At 35.6% G+C, this 22300-nt stretch overlaps 1 protein-coding gene across 3 annotated transcripts in view; it reads left to right on the forward strand.

Moving 5' to 3' along the window:
• LOC134529569 (tetratricopeptide repeat protein 28) overlaps positions 1 to 16331 on the forward strand; it is a 221506-nt gene extending 205175 nt beyond the window's left edge. For 2 of the 3 annotated variants that reach the window (XM_063363794.1, XM_063363796.1), the window contains 4 exons: positions 823 to 1054; positions 4236 to 4430; positions 11542 to 11649; positions 13856 to 16331. In XM_063363794.1, coding sequence (XP_063219864.1) covers positions 823 to 1054; positions 4236 to 4430; positions 11542 to 11649; positions 13856 to 15858 — 2538 coding nt within the window. In that variant the 3' untranslated portion in view covers positions 15859 to 16331. The remainder of the gene's footprint in view (positions 1 to 822; positions 1055 to 4235; positions 4431 to 11541; positions 11650 to 13855) is intronic. The other variant, XM_063363795.1, reaches the window with a different exon arrangement.
• The last annotated feature ends 5969 nt before the right edge of the window (positions 16332 to 22300 follow it).

The following is a 22300-nucleotide window of genomic DNA, read 5'->3' on the forward strand; positions in this document are numbered from 1 at the left end:
GGTGATGAGCGACTGGGGAGAGAAATGGCCACCAAGGTGGTTCGCCAGTGCCCTTGTGCCAAAACTGCGAGTACCATTAACCATTCCAGTTCGTGCCATTAGCGTTTTTATGTTTAATCAATTATTCCATTTAAATTTATAACATCTCTTCTACAAAAAGTAAAATAATCAAAATTTACAAAGAAAAATATTACAATGTGTTGGCCTTCAGCAATTCCGGGTCCGTTGTCAATATTTAATTCCATTACAATAACTCTTATATTATTTAAGGGGTCTTGAATACATGTGCACTGTGGCGAAAGCAAAAGAAAAGGTTTACAATATTAAATTAACATTCGCGGGGATGGAGCACCGACTTTACCCGCACCCTCTTGCGGTAGTCCGTGGCGCGCTATTCAAACAAGGCACATGCATGTCGCCGGCAGGAGATTCAATTGTCACAAGGATAGGAGGGGTTGAAGGTTGTGGAATATCGGGCTCAGATGGGCGCAGCCCTAGATGATGTCAGTGACACACATTTTCAATAGTTATTATTACTTGTTAACTCTGTGGAGTAAAACTATAAAGAAAATTTTAGTTTTGAATACTTACTAAACACAGCTTAATCATATTAAACTTTTTAAAAATGTAAATGTGGGGTAATATTATTACATTGTCAGCTTCCACTTTGTATTTGACTTGTTACAGTTAGAAACTATATTTTTAATGTGTTGTAAGACTTGTTTTTGATGAGTGCCCTTTTTATTAGGATTCTAAAGTTCTTGTCATTAATTATTATGTATCATATTTCACATCAATTAATTCTTTTAACAATGTTTTTAGGTCGAGAAGTCTTTACAGCGAATTCACCGTGGTCAGAAAAATGCTATGTACACTACTCAGAAGAGCATAGAAAATAAAGTTGGTCATGTCAGTGGGTGGAAAGATTTGCTAATGTCAGTAGGGTTCAGATTTGAACCTGCGGCTAATGGCATTCCATCCTCTGTGTTCTTTCCTCAGAGTGATCCTGATGAACGACTAACACAGTGCAGTGCAAGTTTGCAAGCACTTCTAGGTTAGTACTGTATGAATGCAATATTGGAACATTTTACTAATTTTATTAATTTAAATAAGCCCTGAAATGCATAACCATTATCTGTCATAAATGTATTTTTAAATCATATGTTCACACTTTTTTAATCTTTTCTTTAGAATTTTTTTATTATTAATATAAAAAATGAATTAGTTATAGATTATTTATTTTTTATTTTGAATGCCATAGCTTGCATAGGTGCGAGGAGTCTGGGTTTAAGTCCCACATAAAGCATATATGGATTTGGAATTTTAATTTGAAATAATAGATTAAGTTAGGTTTGTAAGTTGGGGTCATAAAAGCAGGTGTGTTAATAACCTTAGTAAAATAAAAGTAAATTAATTTGGTGTGTTTAGCAAAACGAGATAGGGAGAACGCCACACTATCTTACTTTTCTTGTTTTCACAACTTTCTGTACTTTGGTATACACTCTGCTGCCTTATTCTGTATTTTTTTCCCTTTAATTTGCTTGTTTTTCTGTTTTTTTTTTTATCTTGTTACTGTGTTCTTTTATATTATCATTTTTTAAAGCTAAATGGCACGTAGTTATAATGTCTGTCTGACTTAGGCTCCAAATATTTATAAAATTTGGGAGCTCATTGAGCATGCACAATGCAGCATGACTCCATATGTGGCTGCCAAACCCTAGAGAGGCTGTTGAAATGTATACAATTTACCACTTTATCTCTGGCACCAATGGGTTGCTAGCTGGTAATGGCTTGGAAATATACATGTTGCTTGTCATTATTAAACTACGTAAAAGATCACAATCTCTGCTATGAAACTAATTAAGACTCTGTCTTTAAAAAAAGATTTGGTTGTTCTTATTTTCTTGTCATTTATACGTATCAAGGGATTTTGCTGTAAATTCCTTCCAATAGCCTTCTTGCGATTCTGGTTGGGTCACAGATTTTATCATCAGATAGTTATTAAAAAAAAATTTTTAGATGTAAATGGTTACACAAGACATTATAATTACAGTAGAACCTCATTTTTACATATTTCAAAGGACCAGGACAAAAATATGTTAAAACTGGGAAAACGTAAAAAAGTGGGAAGTGTTAAAAAAATTTTACTGTCTCACTATGATAGAAACAATAAGTAAATATACACCATGCTGCATAAAATGTTAGAGATGCTTATGTTTTTATATATTAAATATAACTCCATTTGCTCACATGGTGAAAACAATAAATCCATTCATTCTTACAGTTCTACACAACTAAAGTTGGAAGCATTCATGACCATATGGTTTACCGTAGCAAATGGCACAAAAAAAAGTAAGTTGTTCACAATAACAAACGCAGCTGCCGTGACCACGTGCACACGCAGTAACTTAATATAAATAAACTTCACACTATTCACTTTCCATTTTTATTGTTCTGACTAAACTTTTCTGATGGTTTTCTATTAAATGCAGCGCTGTTGCAACATTACTGCGGGAAATGATTTTACATAAAGCGGGAAAGTAATGCATTAATACTATAGGGAAAATGACTTTGCAAGTAAATGATATGTTAATCATGGGAATTCATAACATCTAGGTACGTAAAAATAAAGTTCTATGGTATGAACACTTGCGTATCTTTTTACAGCAACTAAAACACTGTTGTTAAATATTGGTTGAAAATAATGGAAACAAAACTTAAATTGCAAGAGGGCTATGTTGATAATTTTACAGGCAAAGCCTTCAAGTAATAGTAATCACAAGAAAATGAGTTAACTTATATGGCAATTGAGACTTAGTAGCTTACTAACTTACTAGCTGGAGAATAATATACAACTGACTGCTCCAGCACACAGGGCACGAGACTACTCACGGTCAGGGGTTCGACACCTACAGGCCAAGTTAGGGTGTTCTGGAGGTACGATGTACAACGGGTTAACTAGCTGTTCTGGCAACCGGAACGCCACAATGACAAATAACACACACGCAGACACTCTGAATCACTTTTATTATAACCGACCTCACTATCAAAACTACAACGACTACTTGTAAAAGCACCGTGTATCTGCTCGTTCTCAACAATGCTATTTCAGTTCAAATGTCCATGTCTGACAACAGGTTAGCTGCACTGTAGAGCTGAAGGCCAGCCCAATCTCGTAGTGTCACCAATCCAGTGTCGAGCACCAAGGTCAGCTGCGAACTGACTCGCCGCTACTCCTCTGCTCCCCTCCACCGCACCGCCGATGGCGCGCGAATCTTTCCGAAGCCTATCTCGGGTAGCGCACACTCTCTATACAATACTACAGTGCTTCATAATACAAATACATTTATAACCATACAAATACCCTTATGAACTTACAAATATACATTTACACTTTTAAATACTATAGTATGTGTCCCTTTGTCCTATTACAGTCGTATACATTGGATGGCGATGCTTCATGGAGGTCTCAAATGTCAGGAGGGCAACCGCGTTGCACATCAAGATAAACAAAATGTATTAATACATATTTGCTTAAAGTACAATATGCATAATCCTGTAAACTGTAATTTTAAAAGAAGTTGAAAAAAAATTTTTGCAGTGAATTAGTTTTGAATCACAAAAAAAAATAACTCCCGGGGCATCACAACCGTGCTCTTTGCCACTGCGCTACTAAGATACTTTCAAATGGAGACTAAGAGTTATTATCAGTGTAATTCAGTTTCATTATGTATTATAAAGCTTGCAATTATTTCGATCTCTGACATTTTTAGTTTACCAAATATATTCCAGGGTAATTTTACTATCATAAAGTTTCATTTGGCATACCATTATATTTGTTACGTACCCTGTTGTTTACGTACACGAGAGCAGGCTCACTAATAGGAAATAGTTATGAAAATTACTAAGGAACGCACAATTAATCCTACAAAAATGTGACAAAAATTATAGCTTAAGTGCAGCACTTTCTTAAAAATTCAGCTATGCAGACTGCATTGTGGTATGTTATTGTGCACTATTGACTTGCTAAATTACTGGAACTGTAAAGCTGCAATATTTTTTAGTAGGGTTTAGAAATATATCTTCATTGTGTTGATTTAATCTTTTTTTATATAATGATGTAGTTAATGAACATTCTACGTAGTTGTTAGTTATTCTAGATTTTATACTTTTTTTATATGAGGTTTATTTTGTGTTTATGTAATTATGTTATAAATGCTCTGAAAATGTTATAGGTTTGACAAGCACAACATTATATGCATTATCAAAGCTGATTACAAATGTGGAAGTGGTTGATGATATCATTGTTGTAATTCGACAAGTTATCAACCAGTTTACGATGAAAAATATTGAAGCAGAGAGTACTGAGGTACCCATAAGTGTCAAGTTGTGGCGAGTACCAGGCTGCCACGAACTGCTTGCTTCACTAGGCAAGTATTTCAAGTGTGTTGATTCTTGAGCATGTGGGCTGACAGCCGGTGTAGTAGTTTTGTGATCTATTAAACAGTTTTAAAATATCCCTCTTTAACAATATGTCGGTATCTGCAAATAGTAGGAAAGTGGTAAAAAAATTAAAATAATACTATGCGTGACCAGAGAAAATAGATGTAAAATATAGGCATGTATAAAATATTGCTTAATTATTGTGCAATATCTTGTAGTCAAGTTGACAGGAAAGGTAAAGTATAGTAACTTCTGATTACTGGTACTTATTTAGGTAATGATGCCACAGATAATTAAAAATCCTAGATAATCTATGTCAAAATTACATTGGCCCAATAAAGCATTAAAACTCAATCTGTTGTAAAAATGTTGATGGTCATTTAGTTGCCTGTTATAAATAGACCATGTGTTATCAAACCATTGTTTTAAGAAAACTAAATTACCTTTGTCATCAAAGGAAGCATAAACACCGAATAGTGCTCAACTTTAAGCGAGCGGGCAGCTTGAAGTCCATATTCATTGTTTTCTTGCAAGAAAATATGAGTTTATTTGTAAAGTTCAAAATAATTTAATTAGATACATATGTTTTGAATAAGGTTTTACTATGTATTCAATGCCTCATTTTTTGACGTGATAACGTCTTATAAATCGATAAACGCACGCACAAAAAATTGTCACATTCCGCCTGAACCGAGCGTGCAAGAATCGGCCAACCACTGTGCGAGAAAATCTTCTATAATATCAAACAGGTTAAGACGGGCTTTTTAGCTAATTGTTTGTGATTGTATTTAAAAAAATTATTTAAATTAAATTTGCAAAAACTGTAAATAATATTTGAAAATTAAAAAGTATGCAATTTTTCATCAATGTTTTCTTATGGCGTTATCACGTAAAATTATCGTCCGTAAACCGACTTTACAGAAACCCCCTTTTTTTAGTAAAGTTTTGTTTTTTCTCAACAAAAAATCCATAAGTTTGTAACAGTCCAGATCTCCTGGCTATCTTAATGGTTTGATTGTTACATGCATGTAAACCCTGGAAATATTTTATTATGCTATACTTAACTGGTTGAGTTTCATTAAATGTTATTCCTAATGATTTTTGAAGGAAATAAACACACTCAAAAATGTTTATTGTTTTAACTGTTTATATTCTTCATGAGCGAAAATTCACAAAGCATAGTGGTGGCTATTTTCTAACCAAGACACTCACATGATGCAGAAAAAATCTGCAGGAAGAAAACTTCACTTGCTCAAACAAACAAGTTCATCGCTCTACTAGCATTTACTGAATAAAACAATGCTATACAAGGTCAAAACCTGTCTTTACTGGTGACGAAAAGAGATGTCATAAACAAGGATTTGCTTAACCTGATACATATCAGGCAAGTGCAACGAACATAAAATCATGTACGACTGTTACGCTAATATTTTACTGTGAAATATCGTATTTACATGTTAACTATTTAAGTTTTTTCCTCTACGAATTTTCATCAAATGTGGCATATTTTACATAGTTACAATACTTGGAAAACAAATACGCTGCTATTTACGTCTCAAACACTATAAATCAACATCATTCTGAAATGAAATATCAGCAAAACGCCATGGATTTGTAACACAGCAAACAAACTTTGAAAAGAAAATATTATAATGTCTTCTAAGTACTTTTTTATACTACAGTGTCAATCTATACTATCAATGTTCAACATGAACCCAAAAGTGATGTATCTTGTAATTTATTTTAATATCTTCCATTTCCTATTCAAAATATCGAATAGCTTATTTTTATTTGTACATAAGGCTATAATGCAATTTTGCATCTAGTTAGTGCCATTTTTTTTTAAGTGATGCGACATTTAAAATACCTTAAGTATACTGTCATATTTGAAGTGGGATAAATCATAGTTTTTTAAAAAAAAATGGTAGAATAAAATGAAAAAAATAATGCTGGAGTTGACCTTTTTTCCGGTTGCGTTAATGCTTTTCATTTCGGTAAGCTTATAGTTAAGTGCAGTTTTTTTTAGCACGTCCATGAATGGCATTAAAAAAATGTTAATTTAGTTTTATAAAATTTAAAACATAACATTCTGTGATGTTAGATGAATATAAACTTAGGTTAGGTCAGATACATTAATAAAAGATATTTAATAGTGTTACATAAATAATATGTGATACATGAATAGTGTAGCCCACATAACTTAACCGACCTTTCACTTTAGTTATTTTTCTCCTTATTTCCAACAAGCTACTTTTTTCTACAGAATTACAAAAATATTTAATATTTTCCTAATCAAGGCAAATAAAATTATCAAACCCTGATGCTAATAACATTTGTTTTGTTTTAAGTACCGATGATGTACTTCTGTCAACATATACCAAAATATAATTTTTACTACCGGTAGTAAGTTTCTGCATATATTTTTTTTTTTTAATCTTTAGAATTATAACATATGTAACCTATCTTTATACTCTACACCTTAAAATAAACCTGCAACTACTCAAGTTTGACACCACTTTAAATTAGTAAACCTTAAAAGAACACTAATGACATTATATAGAGACTCCTTAAGTATTTCAATAAATATCTGAATTTCTTTAAACCAACTAGTGATAAACATAATGTTAAAAAAAAATTATCCTCTGCTTTAAAATAATGTTAACTTTATTATTCTTTATCTTTTATTTCCTTTTTGCCATTGGTAAACTCTTTGCTTTGTGCCATCATGTGGTCCCTGCTTGTGTGAGGTGCTGGCTGGTTGATTTGTAATGCTTGCGGGTGGTGCCTACCTACATGAATGCTTCTTGTAGATGGTGCCCACCTTTGCATAGAGAAGACTTCTTGTAGTGCCTGGCCACATGCAGTGACTCTATCTCTTGTGTATTGGTACATTTTTTTTTGTCTTTTGTATTTAGTATTTTCGTGCCCACCATAAAAGTGTCATAACTGTCAGTGGGTATGTCACAACTCTTAATAAATGAATAAAATAAATAAATGAAGCCTAGACTAAACTGAAAACAAAAAATTTGCAGACTCAGCCATCTCTAGTTATTATTATGAAAATGTCTCATTTCTGTCATTAAATAAAGCATAAGTTTAGCACAAGTAGGGTTAAGTGTGTTATTTTAACCACCAGGACTGCAGTTTTTTAATTGATTAAATTTTTGATTTGATATTTTTAACGTACTGGGGCATATAAATTAAGGGTAGCGACAATATAACCTCTAAAATAATTTGTATAGCTAGAAAAATATTTTTAATAAATGTTAACATAATTTCTTAGCTTCTTTATGAGATATCAAACAGCTGAATCCCCCTGATTAGTGCTCGTTCGGTGCCAGATTACAGAATGTGCCGAATCAAAGAATACCAAATGAAAGAATGCCTACTGTAGCTTATTTTGAAATAAATAAGAACTGACCATTTTTTTTATGTGTTATGTTTCGAGGTAAGATTATATGTTGAATAGTGATAAAACCAAAATAACAGCAAAATATAAGTTAGTACACCACCAAACACCAAAATGGAAGTCAACTCACTACACCATTACACCAAAATGCAAAACAAAACACAAACTGCAGCAAAATTCACCTTAATGATCTTATTGGTCTATTAAAAAATAGAATTGATTTTATAAATACTTAGTTTAGGCTTTTATTTAAAAATCTCAAATAATATCTAATTAGAAAAAAATTATTTAGTTTCTGTTGTAACAAACCAAACCTACAGCTAGCTCAAATTGGTCTAGATTGCACATACATAAACACTTGAAGAATTGGTTCGAATGCTGAAAAAAATATTTTAAGTTCAAAAAAGATGTTTCTGTCAGTACTTGTTTCTGAAATAAAGTCTCTCGAACACAAATTGATTTTAACATTTTTATTTGTTGTTCATGAAAATTCACAAGTCACCATGGCCTAATCTTCTGACCACTAAAAACAAGTACATGATGAAAATACAAACTGGTCACACAAGGCACCTTCATTGGCTCAGATAACAAATTTACTGTTCATTGGGACCAAAAGTTGAAAATTAAATACTGTTCACAAGTAAATCCCGTGGTTGCTTGCATCTCATGGTACATCACCGAAGGACTTCGTCCTCAGAACAATGATGATTTCAACCGACCATCGTTGTAGGCTGTTACCAACGACTGTAGCCAATATTTCTTACTAAAATTTATGAAACACAAAAAACATTAAATATAAACACTAGAGCCCCAACCACAGCTGCAAAGTTCTCTATCTCTACATGCCTTTGTTAAATATCAGTCACCGCCAGACACAACCTCTCAGTACCTTGCACAGACGTTGACTAACAAACCAAGGGAACTCATGTGATGTAATTTCCAACAATTACAAAAATACACATAAAAAAATATCAGCCAATCATGAGCTCATAGCAACAGCATCTTAACCAACTCACAAGTCTTTCCTATGCTTAAAGAATTCACATGACATTAAATGTCCCTTTCTATCCTAACTTCCTTGTCATGGATGTTGCAAAATCCGGCTTTCAGATAAAGAACCATAGCAAATAGTTCAAAAGATACAGAAAAACTTAAATGAGTAAGCAAAAATAAGTAAAAATAACATATAAGTGGCTTAATCCTTATAAAGCGAGCAATCAGAAATACCAAAAAAGCACGAAACAGTGTAATTTATGATCATAAACAAGTTCCAAACACACAAATAACTCTCAAAATAATAAACAGCGGTTATTTACATCATAAAAAATTGTAACCATATATTATCTTTGATTATCATATAAGAATAAATCTTAAATAAAGTAATTTACAAAGTGTGGAGAGCAGTAGCCTGGGTTGCTATATTTTGCATAGTTTTTTAAAGTAAAGAAAATAAAAGCAGAGTCTAGCTGATACCATACAGACATTGCTAAAGGCATACAGAGAAACATCTCAAGGAACTTTATAAGTATGATAATTGTGGGCTTTAAACATTGCATATTGATTGTTTGGTTCATATTTATATAGTTTAACTCATAAGAGAGTGAAAAAATGTATACTTTAAATTTTAAAATATGTTGGCACTCTAAATAAACTTAAATTACACAATCAATCAATTTTTTTTTTCCCTGCTGCCGAAAAATTTATGTATGTTTAGTAGTTAATCTTGGCTCTAAGACACTGCATTTAAAATGCATGGATGTTCTTTTAATTTTCATATTTATAACATTCTTGTGAACTAAGGACCATTACAGAGGAAAACTGATTATTGTGCTTGCATTTTTTTTGTTTAACTTACTCTCATTGATATATATGTAGTATTGTTTATTTACACATTTTAAGTGTATTACCACGAAATGTTGAAGCAGTTGATGAACATATTGTACTTATTGTTATATGTTTTAATTTTTAATGATGATAGACTAATTCCACTATTTTTAACAACTAAATTTTCAATACGTACCATAAAATCTTGGCTCTAGTTATGGGGTTATAATACATGCACATAACTGATGCCTCTCAGCCTATATATTAAAGACCCCCCCAATAAGCTGGGAGTGATTTTAAGTAGAAACTTTTGCAGAATAGTTACTGCTGTATGGAATACTAAGAAAGTGGGCTTGTATGTAAGAGCTTTTAGTATACATTCATTGGTAAGTGTTGTTATATATGTTGGAAGAATTCAAGCATGTTTGGCAGCTCAACAAGAGAATCTCTCTCTCTCAGTGCAGATGCTTATAAGACCGTAATCACAGCTTAGCTTAGTAGAATATATTACCAGCTTTTGACTAAAGTGTTAAACTTGGCTAAGGAGAGAACCAGAATATAGATAATGATTCTGAAAAATATGCACATTTTGAAAGAAAAAAAAGGGGAGGGAAATCCTCAAATGCAGACCTATGATTGGTTACTATGCACATAAACCTTAGTACCAATCTCTTATCAATATAAAGCTGTCTAACACTTTTATAATTAGCAAATTATGCAGTTTTAATTGTGCCAGAGTGGCATTTCCATTCATTTTTTATTTTCAATTTTTTTTTATTTCTGCATATTTGAAAAGAACAAATTTCAAACATTCTATTACCACTTGGCATTCAGTCATGTATCACAAAGTATATCTCAGAATGGTCAGCAATTATATGTATAGAGTACATGTGTGAACTGACAGACTAAAACACAGTGCACTTATGTTTGAAAATTGTTTTGAAAGTGTTTATCTGACCCTTAAAATATTTTTTTTTGAAGGGCTAGTAGAAAGCAGAAAACTTAGTGATATTAGTTTTGTTTTTCTGAACCACAGTTGATGTATCGGAGTGAAGTGCAATGTGGTAAGTTCTGTGCAGTTAGTTCAATTGTGTAACTACACAAGTACACCAATAGAGTTGAGCAGCATTCTGCCAAGTTAGGCCATCTTGTCAAAATGGGCTATTTACTATTGATTATTTACCTGCTATAATGGTTATTTATTAATGCATTAATGTCCAACAATCTGCAAATTAAGACAATGAAAAACATATTAACTGGTAGACTACTTGCAACATCATTATCAACTTTACTAAGGCTGAATTGAATAACTTAATGTTCATAAGAATCATATGTTTATATTATCTTGAAATTTATCTACATAATTTGAACATATTAACACTTCAAGCAATCACATAACTAACAATTATAAATCAGATACAATTAATTTCACAAGTCGTAATTCAAATAATTTGTCTGAATTTTTTTATTAGCTACCAGAATTACATTATTTCAGTAGAGATAAGTTTAACCATTACTGTTGTTTTCTTCCAGCATTCAATGAAAAACAAATTACTGTGTATACTACTACACTTTACAGGCTACACATTCCCAAAAGCTGGTTCAATGCAGAAATCAACCAACCTAATTCATACATTGGTTCTGGGTACACATCCAGTAATTAAATGGTACTCTACAGATTTCTGCACATTTGGATGTGTGAGCAGTTTGTGCAGCTAAGAAAAACTTAGATGTTAAAAACTTTCTCTTAATTATGTAAATGTGTTTAAAAAATGTTGATGTACCTGTGTAAGCATGCAAATGTGTTTAATTAAAGTTAATGTTTATACACAAAGACCATGATTTTAACCACAATTCTTTTTTAGGGTTTGACCTTATGGAAGTAGGTCAAGATGAAGTGACACTGAGGACTGGCAAACAAGCCAATAGAAGAACAATTCAGTTTGTTTTACAAGCACTTTTGGCACTGTTTGGTAAGAATTTTTTTTTATAAGTATATTATTAATTTATGTCCATTTTAATGTATGGACTCATGCAATCTCTGATGATTTTAAATCATTGTTCTTTCTCAAAGTGTAAATAACTGTCCTTTCTCACGATCTTTGGTCATTGTCTGGTAAATATTTTTGTTCTAAAGTAAACCGAACACCTGATGTTCCGACTAAGGAGAAAGTGGTTGTGCAAGTTATTTATTCGACGTACCAAGGGAAAAAGTCAGAATTTCACCTAAGCAGTGGCATCCTGTAAAAAATTGTTGAAATAGCACTGTCACAGATAGATTCGAAGTGGCACTCTTTTTCATCTTACTGAATTTTAATTTCAGTGCATGCACAATGGCAACAGCACTTGTGTAGCATTAAACACAATGAAAAAATTAATAATATGACAAATCAACAAACCATATTTTGCCATTTCCTTATAATAGCTATTCCCTTCCTTCATAGCATATTTACTTAAGGGTGTATGTCCCGTTCCAGGTCATGATTTTAGATTTATATTAATCACTGATCAACTTTTAGACATTTTCAATCGTTTAACTTTCATGAAATGAAAAATATTTATAGTTGCATACTTTTTGCATAATTAGCTGCCAAAGTTACGTTTTTAACCTTTTTGGGTTGTACAAATAAGGAGAATTTAATTTATTGCAGAACTGAAACTTTTTAGGATTAACTGCTATGCCACTGACTACTTCAAGAAATGGTTTGCATTTCTTTCAGAAAATATTAATTAATTTTACCTGACATTTCAAAATTCTCAAAATTTGTATGATCTTGACAGCCAAGAAACATGAAATGAGTTTTTGTGATAGAAATGCAAACCATTTCTTGAAGTAGCCAGTGGCATTGCAGTTAATCCTAAAAAGTTTAAGTTCTGCAATAAATTAAATTCTCGTTATTTGTACAACCCAAAAAGGTTAAAAATGTAACTTTGGCAGCTAATTATGCAAAAAGTATGCAACTATATATATTTTTCATTTCGTGAAAGTTAAACGATTGAAAATGTCTAAAAGTTGATCAGTGATTAATATAAATCTAAAATCATGACCTGGAACGGGTCATACACCCTTAACCCCAATTAACATAGTACAGTGCTTTATATTACGAAGAAATATCTCCCGACTCCCAAGTGTTCAGTTACTGTTCATATTATGCCATCCTGCAAGTCAGTAGTAGCTCAGTTGAGAAAAGCCAGATGTTTCAGGACTTGTTTACCTCACACCTATCAGGATGCACTAGTGGCAAGTCATGTAGTTAGCTATTCAGGTGCACATGCATTTAGTAGCAACACAGTCGAGGATTACGTTAAGAATTATTAAATAAAATATTAAGTTTATGCTCCTTTCATCTTGTTGTAATTGAAACTCATCCTCAATATTATCATTATTATTTTGTAACTCAGAAATAATTTTAGCGCCTGCCTAGAAAATCGTATGCCCAAGCCCTGTTATGTAAACAATGCGGCCCGTGATAATATGTTTTACACTGTTCATTTGATTGTAGGTTGTTTTAATATAAACATGTAATTCAAATATTTATTTAAATGTACTTTTAATGTGTTTAGACATATAATTAGTACCGTAGATTGAATTTAATGGGAACAGTGTCTTCATTAGATGGGAGACAACAAGCACACTTACGTAGTTGGAAAACAAATTATTTTGTTTAACATGCATACATCTTGTAGAAAAGAGTATTTGATTATCGCTGTTTTAATTAGTGCTCTGTTTTCCTGGAACTAATTAGGACGTTTCTTGAGATGTGGGTGTATATTAAATGCTTCAATAAAATGTGCAGCGTATAGAAATGTTTGGAATAGTGTGCGAAAAATAAAATTTGCTTATTATTATTTATTATTCAAAATTGGTGATTAAGTGTGTTATCTGTTGGTAAAGAAAAAGTTTGAAGGTCCTTTAACCTTTTAATCTAGTATACATGACTCACATGAATCACCATAAAGTATATATTATGCCTATTTAAAGAAAAATATTTTAGTTAATGGCTTGGCTGAACAGCATTGCAAACAAAGATATTTCTTTGCCTAATTCATGAACAAAGAAAAAAAATGTGCTCAAATTGTGTTATTTCAGAGAATTAAGAATTTTTCAGTGTTTCTACTAATCAAATGTAAAAGAGTACTTAAAAAAACAGAAGCAATTGCAATTTATTTTTCTTTTAGATACTCAAGAAGCTCCAAAGAGCTTAAGCCTGGATTCCTCAAGTTCACTAGAAAGCTTGAGTTCCCTGGAGGGGAATGAGGATGGTACAGGAGGACTTCATTCTAGATCACCTCCAATCTTGTCCTCTTCGCATCCACCGCTGCCGTTCATATCTTCTCGACCGGCACCCCCGTTATTGTTGCCCGGGCACAGGGGCTCTGGAGGTGCATTTACGAGCTACGTTCGGCGACGTGGCGAGCCAGATGGCAGAACTGCTTGTGCATCTGAGAACACGTCGAGCTCTACCCCAGCAAAAGCGAGCTCTGGGAGTGGAGGCAGTGCTTCGGGAGGAAAGGTGTGTACAGTGGTGAGTCGTCCGGGAGGTGGAGGTGAAAGTGATGCTGCATTCACTCCCAGTCCACCAGTAGTGCTGCAGCAACAAGACACTTCACCGTGTTTAACTACGTTGACACTTGCTCATCAGACTCGCATTCGCAACTTGTACACATCGGGCTTCAACAACTCACCTGCTGGTGATGGACCTGCCATATCTCAACACCATGCTGTTTTTCATCATCGCCCAGACTCCTCGAGCAGTGCAAGTTCTGCAACTGATTGGGAAGGAAATGGACATGCAACTGTGCTTCGTAGAACTGCAATAATACAGTCTCATGTCAATCACCCACTACCTCCTCTTCCTCCACCCAGACAGGTTCATGCACCTCCTATGGTCGATTCCCTCCATCCAGTTCCTCCGTCATCTTTGTATGCCCCTGTTAGTAACCTTAATACTGGGTTTGAATCTCATAGCTCAGATTCAGACTTTGGTGGTCCTGCCGAGTTAGCTTATAGCACAACTAAAAGACCAGTATTGAATTACCATAATGTGTCAACGTTAAAATTATCAAGTACAAATAACAGTGCCTCTTTACAGTCATCAGTGATGGATAGATTGAGTGTTAGAACAGAAATGTGTACAATTGGAGCACCTCTTGCAAGAAAAACTATGAACATAGACACACTTTTACAAAACAGTGGTGTGAAAGACTCTAATTCTCGTATTCATTATTTACCCATGGAAGGAAATGAAGGTCTTGTTGAAAATTGTTTGGGTCCAGTATCTAAAGGATTCGAAGAAGCCTCCGAAGATATTGCTTCTGGCAACTCTAATTCATCCTTGGTGTCGGGAGTTCCAAGTAGTGGTGGAAATAGCATTCAAGACCAGATAATTGCAACTCAGTTACGCCGCTTGAATAGAGAGCTAACGCCCACCATTTCAGATGTTTACCATGAAAGAAACATTGGGTTAGGCCTTGCACCTCCACTTTCAAAATTGTTACTGCCCAGTGGAAGTTCATCTCAGGGAAGTAACTTGAAAGATAATAAGCTCCATGAATCTGATGTAACAACAAATGATTCTTTATTAGTGCCTGGACTTGACACGCTTGGACTCTTGTCGGACGAAGAATCATTAACGGGTCAGAATTCAGAACATTGTAAATCTGGCATTAGTCAGCATTGGCTTTCATCTTCGGCATTACATCATTTCCAGCAGAATGTGCCAGATCTCTCGGAAAGTGAAGGGAAACCTCTCAGTGGAGGTTCACCATGCAGTGAGCTAAGTCGTCGAGACGAGGGGGACGGTCGGTCTATTGCAGACTCACAGTGCAGTGCTGGTAGCTACAAGAAAACCACTAGTACAGTGCAAGAAAATGGTGCTTTTTTCTTTGGTCAAGAAATTCTGGTGTCAGACGATCCTAAAAATCAGCCTCAGCGAGTTCTTAATTTTCTAGAAGAAATGTCTTCCTTAAATAATGCATGTATTGATCAAAGTATTGAAGAAGGTAAAAACAGGGGAAATTTGTTGAGAGTAAGTGACTCAAATGTATCCGTAACTACTTTACCAAGATTATTAGGCCTACCAGAACAATCACTACCAGGCCAAAACAATAAGACTGCAGGAGGAACAACAACAAAGTTTTCAACAAGTTTTAGTCATCAGCAATCATCTTCACAATGTTAAAATTTGTTTTATTTTCCGAGTTCATCCTCTTGGCTCTCACTGTTTTACAAAACAATCTTTTCATAGTATTACAATGTGATATTTGTACAAACATAAAATCATGTGAAATAAAAAGTTTTTGTGTATAGTGTTTCTGAAATATTCAGGAAAATTGCATTGTTTACATGCATTGTAAAAATTGAAAATATTTTTTGCATAAAATTCTGTGCCAAGTGCATTTCTAATGTCCTAAAACCACTGTGTACATTACTTCACAACCAAATACAAATTTAATTCTTTAAAATATATTTTTTGTGTACAAATCATTTATGTCATATTGAATAAATAAGAGATTAAAAATAGAGTAGCTTGTTTAAAGTATTACTTGTCATTTATATATATGTACATTATATTTTTACTTTGTTGGAAAAGTTTCATAATTTTAGGTACTGTAATAAATTGTGTTGTATAAATAAATGAATACTTCCCTAGCATCTTCTAATAAAAATAAAAGTTAATTTTCTTAACATTCATATTAGATGCAAGGTTTTGAGGTAAGTTCTGCACTCTTAATGATTAAAAAGAATTACTATGCAAGTATGTTTTTACACATGCTCTTGAGTCGTTGGCTATAGGAGCAATAGGTAAATAGATGAAAAATTTAGTATGTAATGTTTGGAAAAATGTTTAGTTAAAAATTGTTTTTGAGTCCTGTCTGGAAGTGCCTTGGTTGATGAATCATTTTTGACGTGACAACGTCTAATAAATCGATGAATGCCGGCTGCAGGCACAAAAAAGTGTCCCGTTATGCACATTGTTCCGTTACGCACATTGTTCCGTTACGCACATTGTTCCGTTACGCACATTGTTCCGTTACGCACATTGTTCCGTTACGCTCATTGTTCCGTTACACTGTGTTCTGTTACGCTGTCGGCGAGTGCAGTAATAATAGGTTATGTTACAATTGACTAAAAAATTATGGTGATTCATATAATTGATGATATAGTTTATTTATATGAAAACTTGTTCATAGTTATATTTAAACTTTATAGCTGAACACCAGTTTTTAAAATTAATTACAAGTCATCTACACGTGAACTGTTTCGTCGACTGTTTATAAAGTGAAGTGAAAAGTTAATGTGGTTTTCATTGCTTATTACAACAACAATTTCTGCAATAAAAGTTAATTATTCTTGCATTTTAAAAATCTGATTACTAGTATAATTTCAAGTATTTATTCTTTTATTATTAAAATTAAAATGATTCAATTTTATTCATAAAAGTATGCAATCATTTCAGCAATGTTTTGTTATGACGTTGTCACGTTAAACTATCGTCCGTAAACCGACTTTACAGACAACCAATTTTTTTACAAAAACGTTCCTTGTAAAACGATCTTATTATGAATCAGTTATTATAAAACACTTATTTACCATAAAGGAAGGTAGAGGAAAAGGAAGACGTCTGTTACTGAAGACGTCTGTTACTGAAGACCTTAAGATATTGCTCGAAACTTAATTTGTTTGAAACTCAAATAATAGTGTAGAAATTTTTTTTTGCCTTCTTATACTTTTTTACTTCTTTATGTGTACAGTAGAGCATCATTAAGTTAGATAAATTAGAAATGGAGCAAAGTCAGGATAATGAAATTGCACGTTATGCCACAAACAAATGCATGTTTATAACAACGTCTACATCTTGGAAAAGCAACTCATGAACTTCTGCTGCATTGATATAGCTTGTAAGCCATGAGCATCGACACTGCACCAGGGCATGTCTAATCTCCCCCCTCCCTCCCTTCCTGACAACCCAAAGAACAACTACATACCAGGGTCCTTTCCTCTTCGGCGACCGTTGCGACTGCATTTCTCCAACCAGCTGTGTCATGTCGTATGCAGTTCGGACTGCCTCTTTCCTCTTCCTAGGGGCAATCTGCATGTGCGTGGCTGTGCAGGTCACAGGCAGAGACGGCGGGCAGGTTGGCAGTTACACCTTTCAATACAGTAGCAGTGAAAATTGCAGTTTGAGTACCCCTGTCGTCACCCTCTGCCGGTATGTCAGCCTACGTCTGCTGCTCCTCAGTCGCCGCAAGTGGTGGTGGTGGTGTCTGGGTACTGCAGTCTTGTCCTATGGCTGGCTCTAATGTTGTTTCAGCTGTTGCTGTTGCTTTGCAGGCCAGGACAGTTTGGTAGAGTTGCCAGGTGATGTACTGGGGTGGCTCAAGCCTCCACAGGGTGCTGGCCTCTCTCATGAAGATACATCATGCACCAGGCATGGTGTTAGAAGTGATTGTGGTTGGCCTTGTTGGCAGAGGCTGGCACAGAGTCTTGGTGCAGGTGCTGCACCTTACTACCTCTGTACAGAAGACAGGTGCCTCTAAGTGGGGCAGCTCATAGAGCGTCATCAATCAGTTTTCTTGAATGGAGTCCTGATGCACCTTGTACTCCTGCAAGTTTGCCTGCAACAGGGTTATAAACTTTTGTACTGCGACTTCTTAAGATGAACATTTTTTTTTATTATTTATGTAGCAGCATTAGTCTTTAAATCCATGTCAGAACTTTTCATGTAGTCTCCAGGAAGCCCTGCCCATACAATTATCCCCTCCGGAAGTGGCATAACTGATAATAATTTTTCTAAAGATTGTACATTGTTTGTTCAGAGAATGATACTCATGTAATTGCAAGAGTAGCAAAAGTAAATCAGTACCTGTTAACTGTGTTATTTAATGTAATCATTATTTACACCTGTGTAATTAAGCCTTGATATCTTCCCGTGTGTCATCAATTTATTGCGGGTATACTTCCCCACTTTCTCTCTCTCTCTCTCTCTCTCTCTCTCTCTCTCTGTGTGTGTGTGGGGGGGGGGGGATGGTTTATTTTTAGATTCGCTTCTTGCTGAAGTCGCAGCCCAGCGGCAGACAGCCACGTCACTTACCGGGACAGACGACAGATGTAGTTTAAACTGCACAGTTCATGATGCTTTACACTACTGACTGCTGAGATATTTTAATCAAAATTTATATTTACTCATGACATATTTATTAAAATCCAACACAGGCTAGTTATTTAAGCATATAGTCAACCTCAACAATGTAATGTTAATTTTTTTACCCAAATTGTAAATTTTTGCATATGGATCACAGTACATTTAATTAAACAAAAAATCTGCCACCCATACGCGGATAAATACGGTAATTGAAAATCTGGTTCTTTAAGTTTATCTACAATTGAAATTTCACCTATCTTACGAGAATCCAGCCATCTTCTTTGTTGTGTCTCTTGAGCTCTTCCCAAGCTGAAGGATGTTTGTTGCACAAATGCACACAATTCTATATTTCAATCAGAGACTTTCAGTTTGGTACCTGAGCCCAAAACCTGTTAAAATCCATAAGCTGCTTTTAGTTTATTACACAGTTACTTTCTACAAAGTAAAAAATTGTTATTCCCTTGATACACACCACACTAGAATTCTACTAGTACATATCAACTCGACACCAAGGCCATAATATTTCTTACCATCTTTTTTCTTCTACTTAAGCCAAGAGCTGTACAATGTAAAAAACCACATATGGAAAACATAACCTTACTGATTTTTAAAACACATGAATGAGAAATTTCTCAAAAATATTACATTTTATATTCAAACAATTCGTAAATTAATCATGGGGTTAGTTAATTATTTATCAGTAAAACAATGGCTCTTTACATTTAATCCACAAATATAAATACAAAATGCTTGGGGTATTTTCATGAGATTTATTTCTCGTTAATCTCTAACATATTTAATTACTACAACTAAAAATTACAAATTTAATCAAAAACTTTATATTTTAAAATTCGTCCTAAGCTAAGAACAATTTTGTGACACTATGACAAATAATGAAACACTGTATCCTGAGACCAGGCAGACTAATTCCATATAACAAAGATAAGTCCAGAGTGCGACACGAGTAAACTATTTTAAGTGACTGGCATTTTCGTGACAACTGTGGGGCCTGAAAAACTAAAGATAAAGGGAGAAACTTGCCATCACCCGCAATCTCGTGGCTGAGACCCGGGGTGGGTCTAGTGGATGCAGGTGTGAATTGAAAGATATTAGTTTGGCGTCGTCTCAAGTGATCAATTCGCTCGCACAGGCCGTTATGTCACCTCGTTGCCTCACTTTGGATGTAGGCTGTGGTCGGGGGGGGGGGGGGGGTGTTGAGACTACACGAGTGCCTCAAACAAGTGCAGTGCAAGTGCCGCACAGTGTAGTGCTGCGAACGACACCCGCTGTTGGCATATTGATTTTTGCCGAAGCGATAATTAACCAGAGCATAAATGTATATATAATTGTGGTATATTGTGCACTGCCAGGTTGGCAACGCACGTCCGGACACACAGTTCCGGGATGGAGGCTGGTGATACACGGCCAAACAAAGACTGAGGCGCAGTTTGTACATTGTAATCCCAAGGTTACTACATTGGCGACGAGGATGGGATTGGTTTCTTTGCGTGCATTACGGCTCGTGTAATGTTCAGAAAGAATGTCAGGGTTTAAAGTTGAAAGTTTTACGCCCGGCGAGGACACGTGGGACTCGTATGTCGAAAGGCTGGAACAGCTTTTCATCGCAAACGGCGTGGGAGACAAGCCAGAGGATCAAGTTAAACGACGTGCAATCCTTATTTCGTCTGTAGGGAAACAAACGTATGAAGTGCTACGCAATCTGTGTGAGCCCAAGAAGCCATCGGAGCGCACCTACAGCGAGCTAGTCACTTTGTTGACGAGCCATTTTTCTCCACGGCCGTCTGTGATTGCCGAGCGTCACAACTTCCACAAGTGTGTCCAACAAGAACAGGACACAGTTTCAGATTTTGTGGTGAATTTAAGGAAATTAACGCGCTCTTGCAATTTTGGTACCTTCTTAGACGCCGCCTTGCGTGACCAGTTTGTGGTAGGGTTAAGGGACAGAAACATTACCCAGCGGCTTTACCTGGAAACCGATGACCTCACCTTCGAAAAGGCAGTAGGCATAGCAGTTCAGCATGAAGCGGCCGTGGGAAATGCAGCCCTTCATGTAAATGTGCCGAAAGTTGAAATTTCACACGGCTCGGCGGAACAGACCGAGGGACCAGTAAATGTACACGTGGTGAAAACACGTTCGCGGGAAGATGGCGTCAAAAACCAGGGCGGGCCTGGGTGTTTGTGCTGTGGAAATGTTACTCATTATGTGCGTGACTGCAAGTTCCGTAAGTACAAGTGTAATAATTGTAAACGTATAGGACATCTTAAACGAATGTGTCCGAACTTCATGTCGACTGATACAAAGGACCGGACCTGTCATAATTATGTTGTGCGTGAAGACCCTGATTGCCAAAGTGTACACACGTCGGACGAGGATTTTGCGTCTGTGTTCCAGTTGTGTGGGTTGGCAGCCAGGTCACGACCTTGGGTTATGGAGGTGTCGGTGGGGGACGTGGTGCTGGATATGGAAATCGACAGTGGCGCGTCCATATCCGCTATTTCAGAAAGGCTGTATAGGATGCAGTTTTCAAAATACCCCTTGTCTCCGACACGGGTTAGTCTCAAGTCTTACACGAACGGTGTAATACACCCATGCGGGACAATTACAGTACTGGTGCAAGTGAAATCGAGCAAGCCCAAGAAGCTAGATTTGTTTGTAGTTCCAAATGGAGGCCCTCCACTTCTTGGCAGGGATTGGTACGATGCTTTAGAGCTGCCAAAACCGAGTCTCAACCATATCAGGGCCACTTCAGATGAGGACAGGTCAGTGCTGCGTGTCATTACCAAACAGTACCCTACCTTGTTCGATGACGGTTTGGGTACGTTCATTGGAAGTAAGGTGTCACTGCATGTACGTGAAGGGACAGCACCAGTCTTTTTACCTGCTAGGCCCCTGGCCTTTGCGCTTAAGAGTAAGGTTGATAAAGAGCTAGACAGGCTTCTGGGGTTAGGTGTACTTCATCCAGTGTCATTTAGTGAGTGGGCCACCCCAATCGTTCCCGTTGCAAAACGTGATGGTACGGTCCGTATTTGTGCTGATTTTAAGATCACAGTCAACCCTAACCTTATTGTGGAACATTATCCTTTACCGCGAGTTGATGAGTTGTTTTCCAAGCTGCAAGGGGGGATAGAGTTTTCTCAAATTGATCTTTCCCAGGCATTCCAGCAGTTGCAGGTCGATGAGAAGTCGCAGGAGCTGTGCACTATCAACACGCATAGGGGATTGTTTCGGTTTAGCAGACTCCCTTTTGGAATAGTGTCTTGCCCCGCTATTTTTCAACGCACAATGGAGCAAGTCCTACAGGGGTTAGAAGGTGTTGTGTGTTTTCAAGATGACATTTTGGTAACAGGCGCTACCAAGGAAATTCACTGGCGAAATCTTCATGGACTGTTACAACGTCTGCAGGACTCTGGTTTCAAGGTAAATAAAGCGAAATGTGCATTTTTCCGTTCATCAGTC

Source organism: Bacillus rossius, chromosome 2 (genome assembly GCF_032445375.1).
Source record: "Bacillus rossius redtenbacheri isolate Brsri chromosome 2, Brsri_v3, whole genome shotgun sequence".
In the NCBI taxonomy this organism is placed as follows: domain Eukaryota; kingdom Metazoa; phylum Arthropoda; class Insecta; order Phasmatodea; family Bacillidae; genus Bacillus; species Bacillus rossius.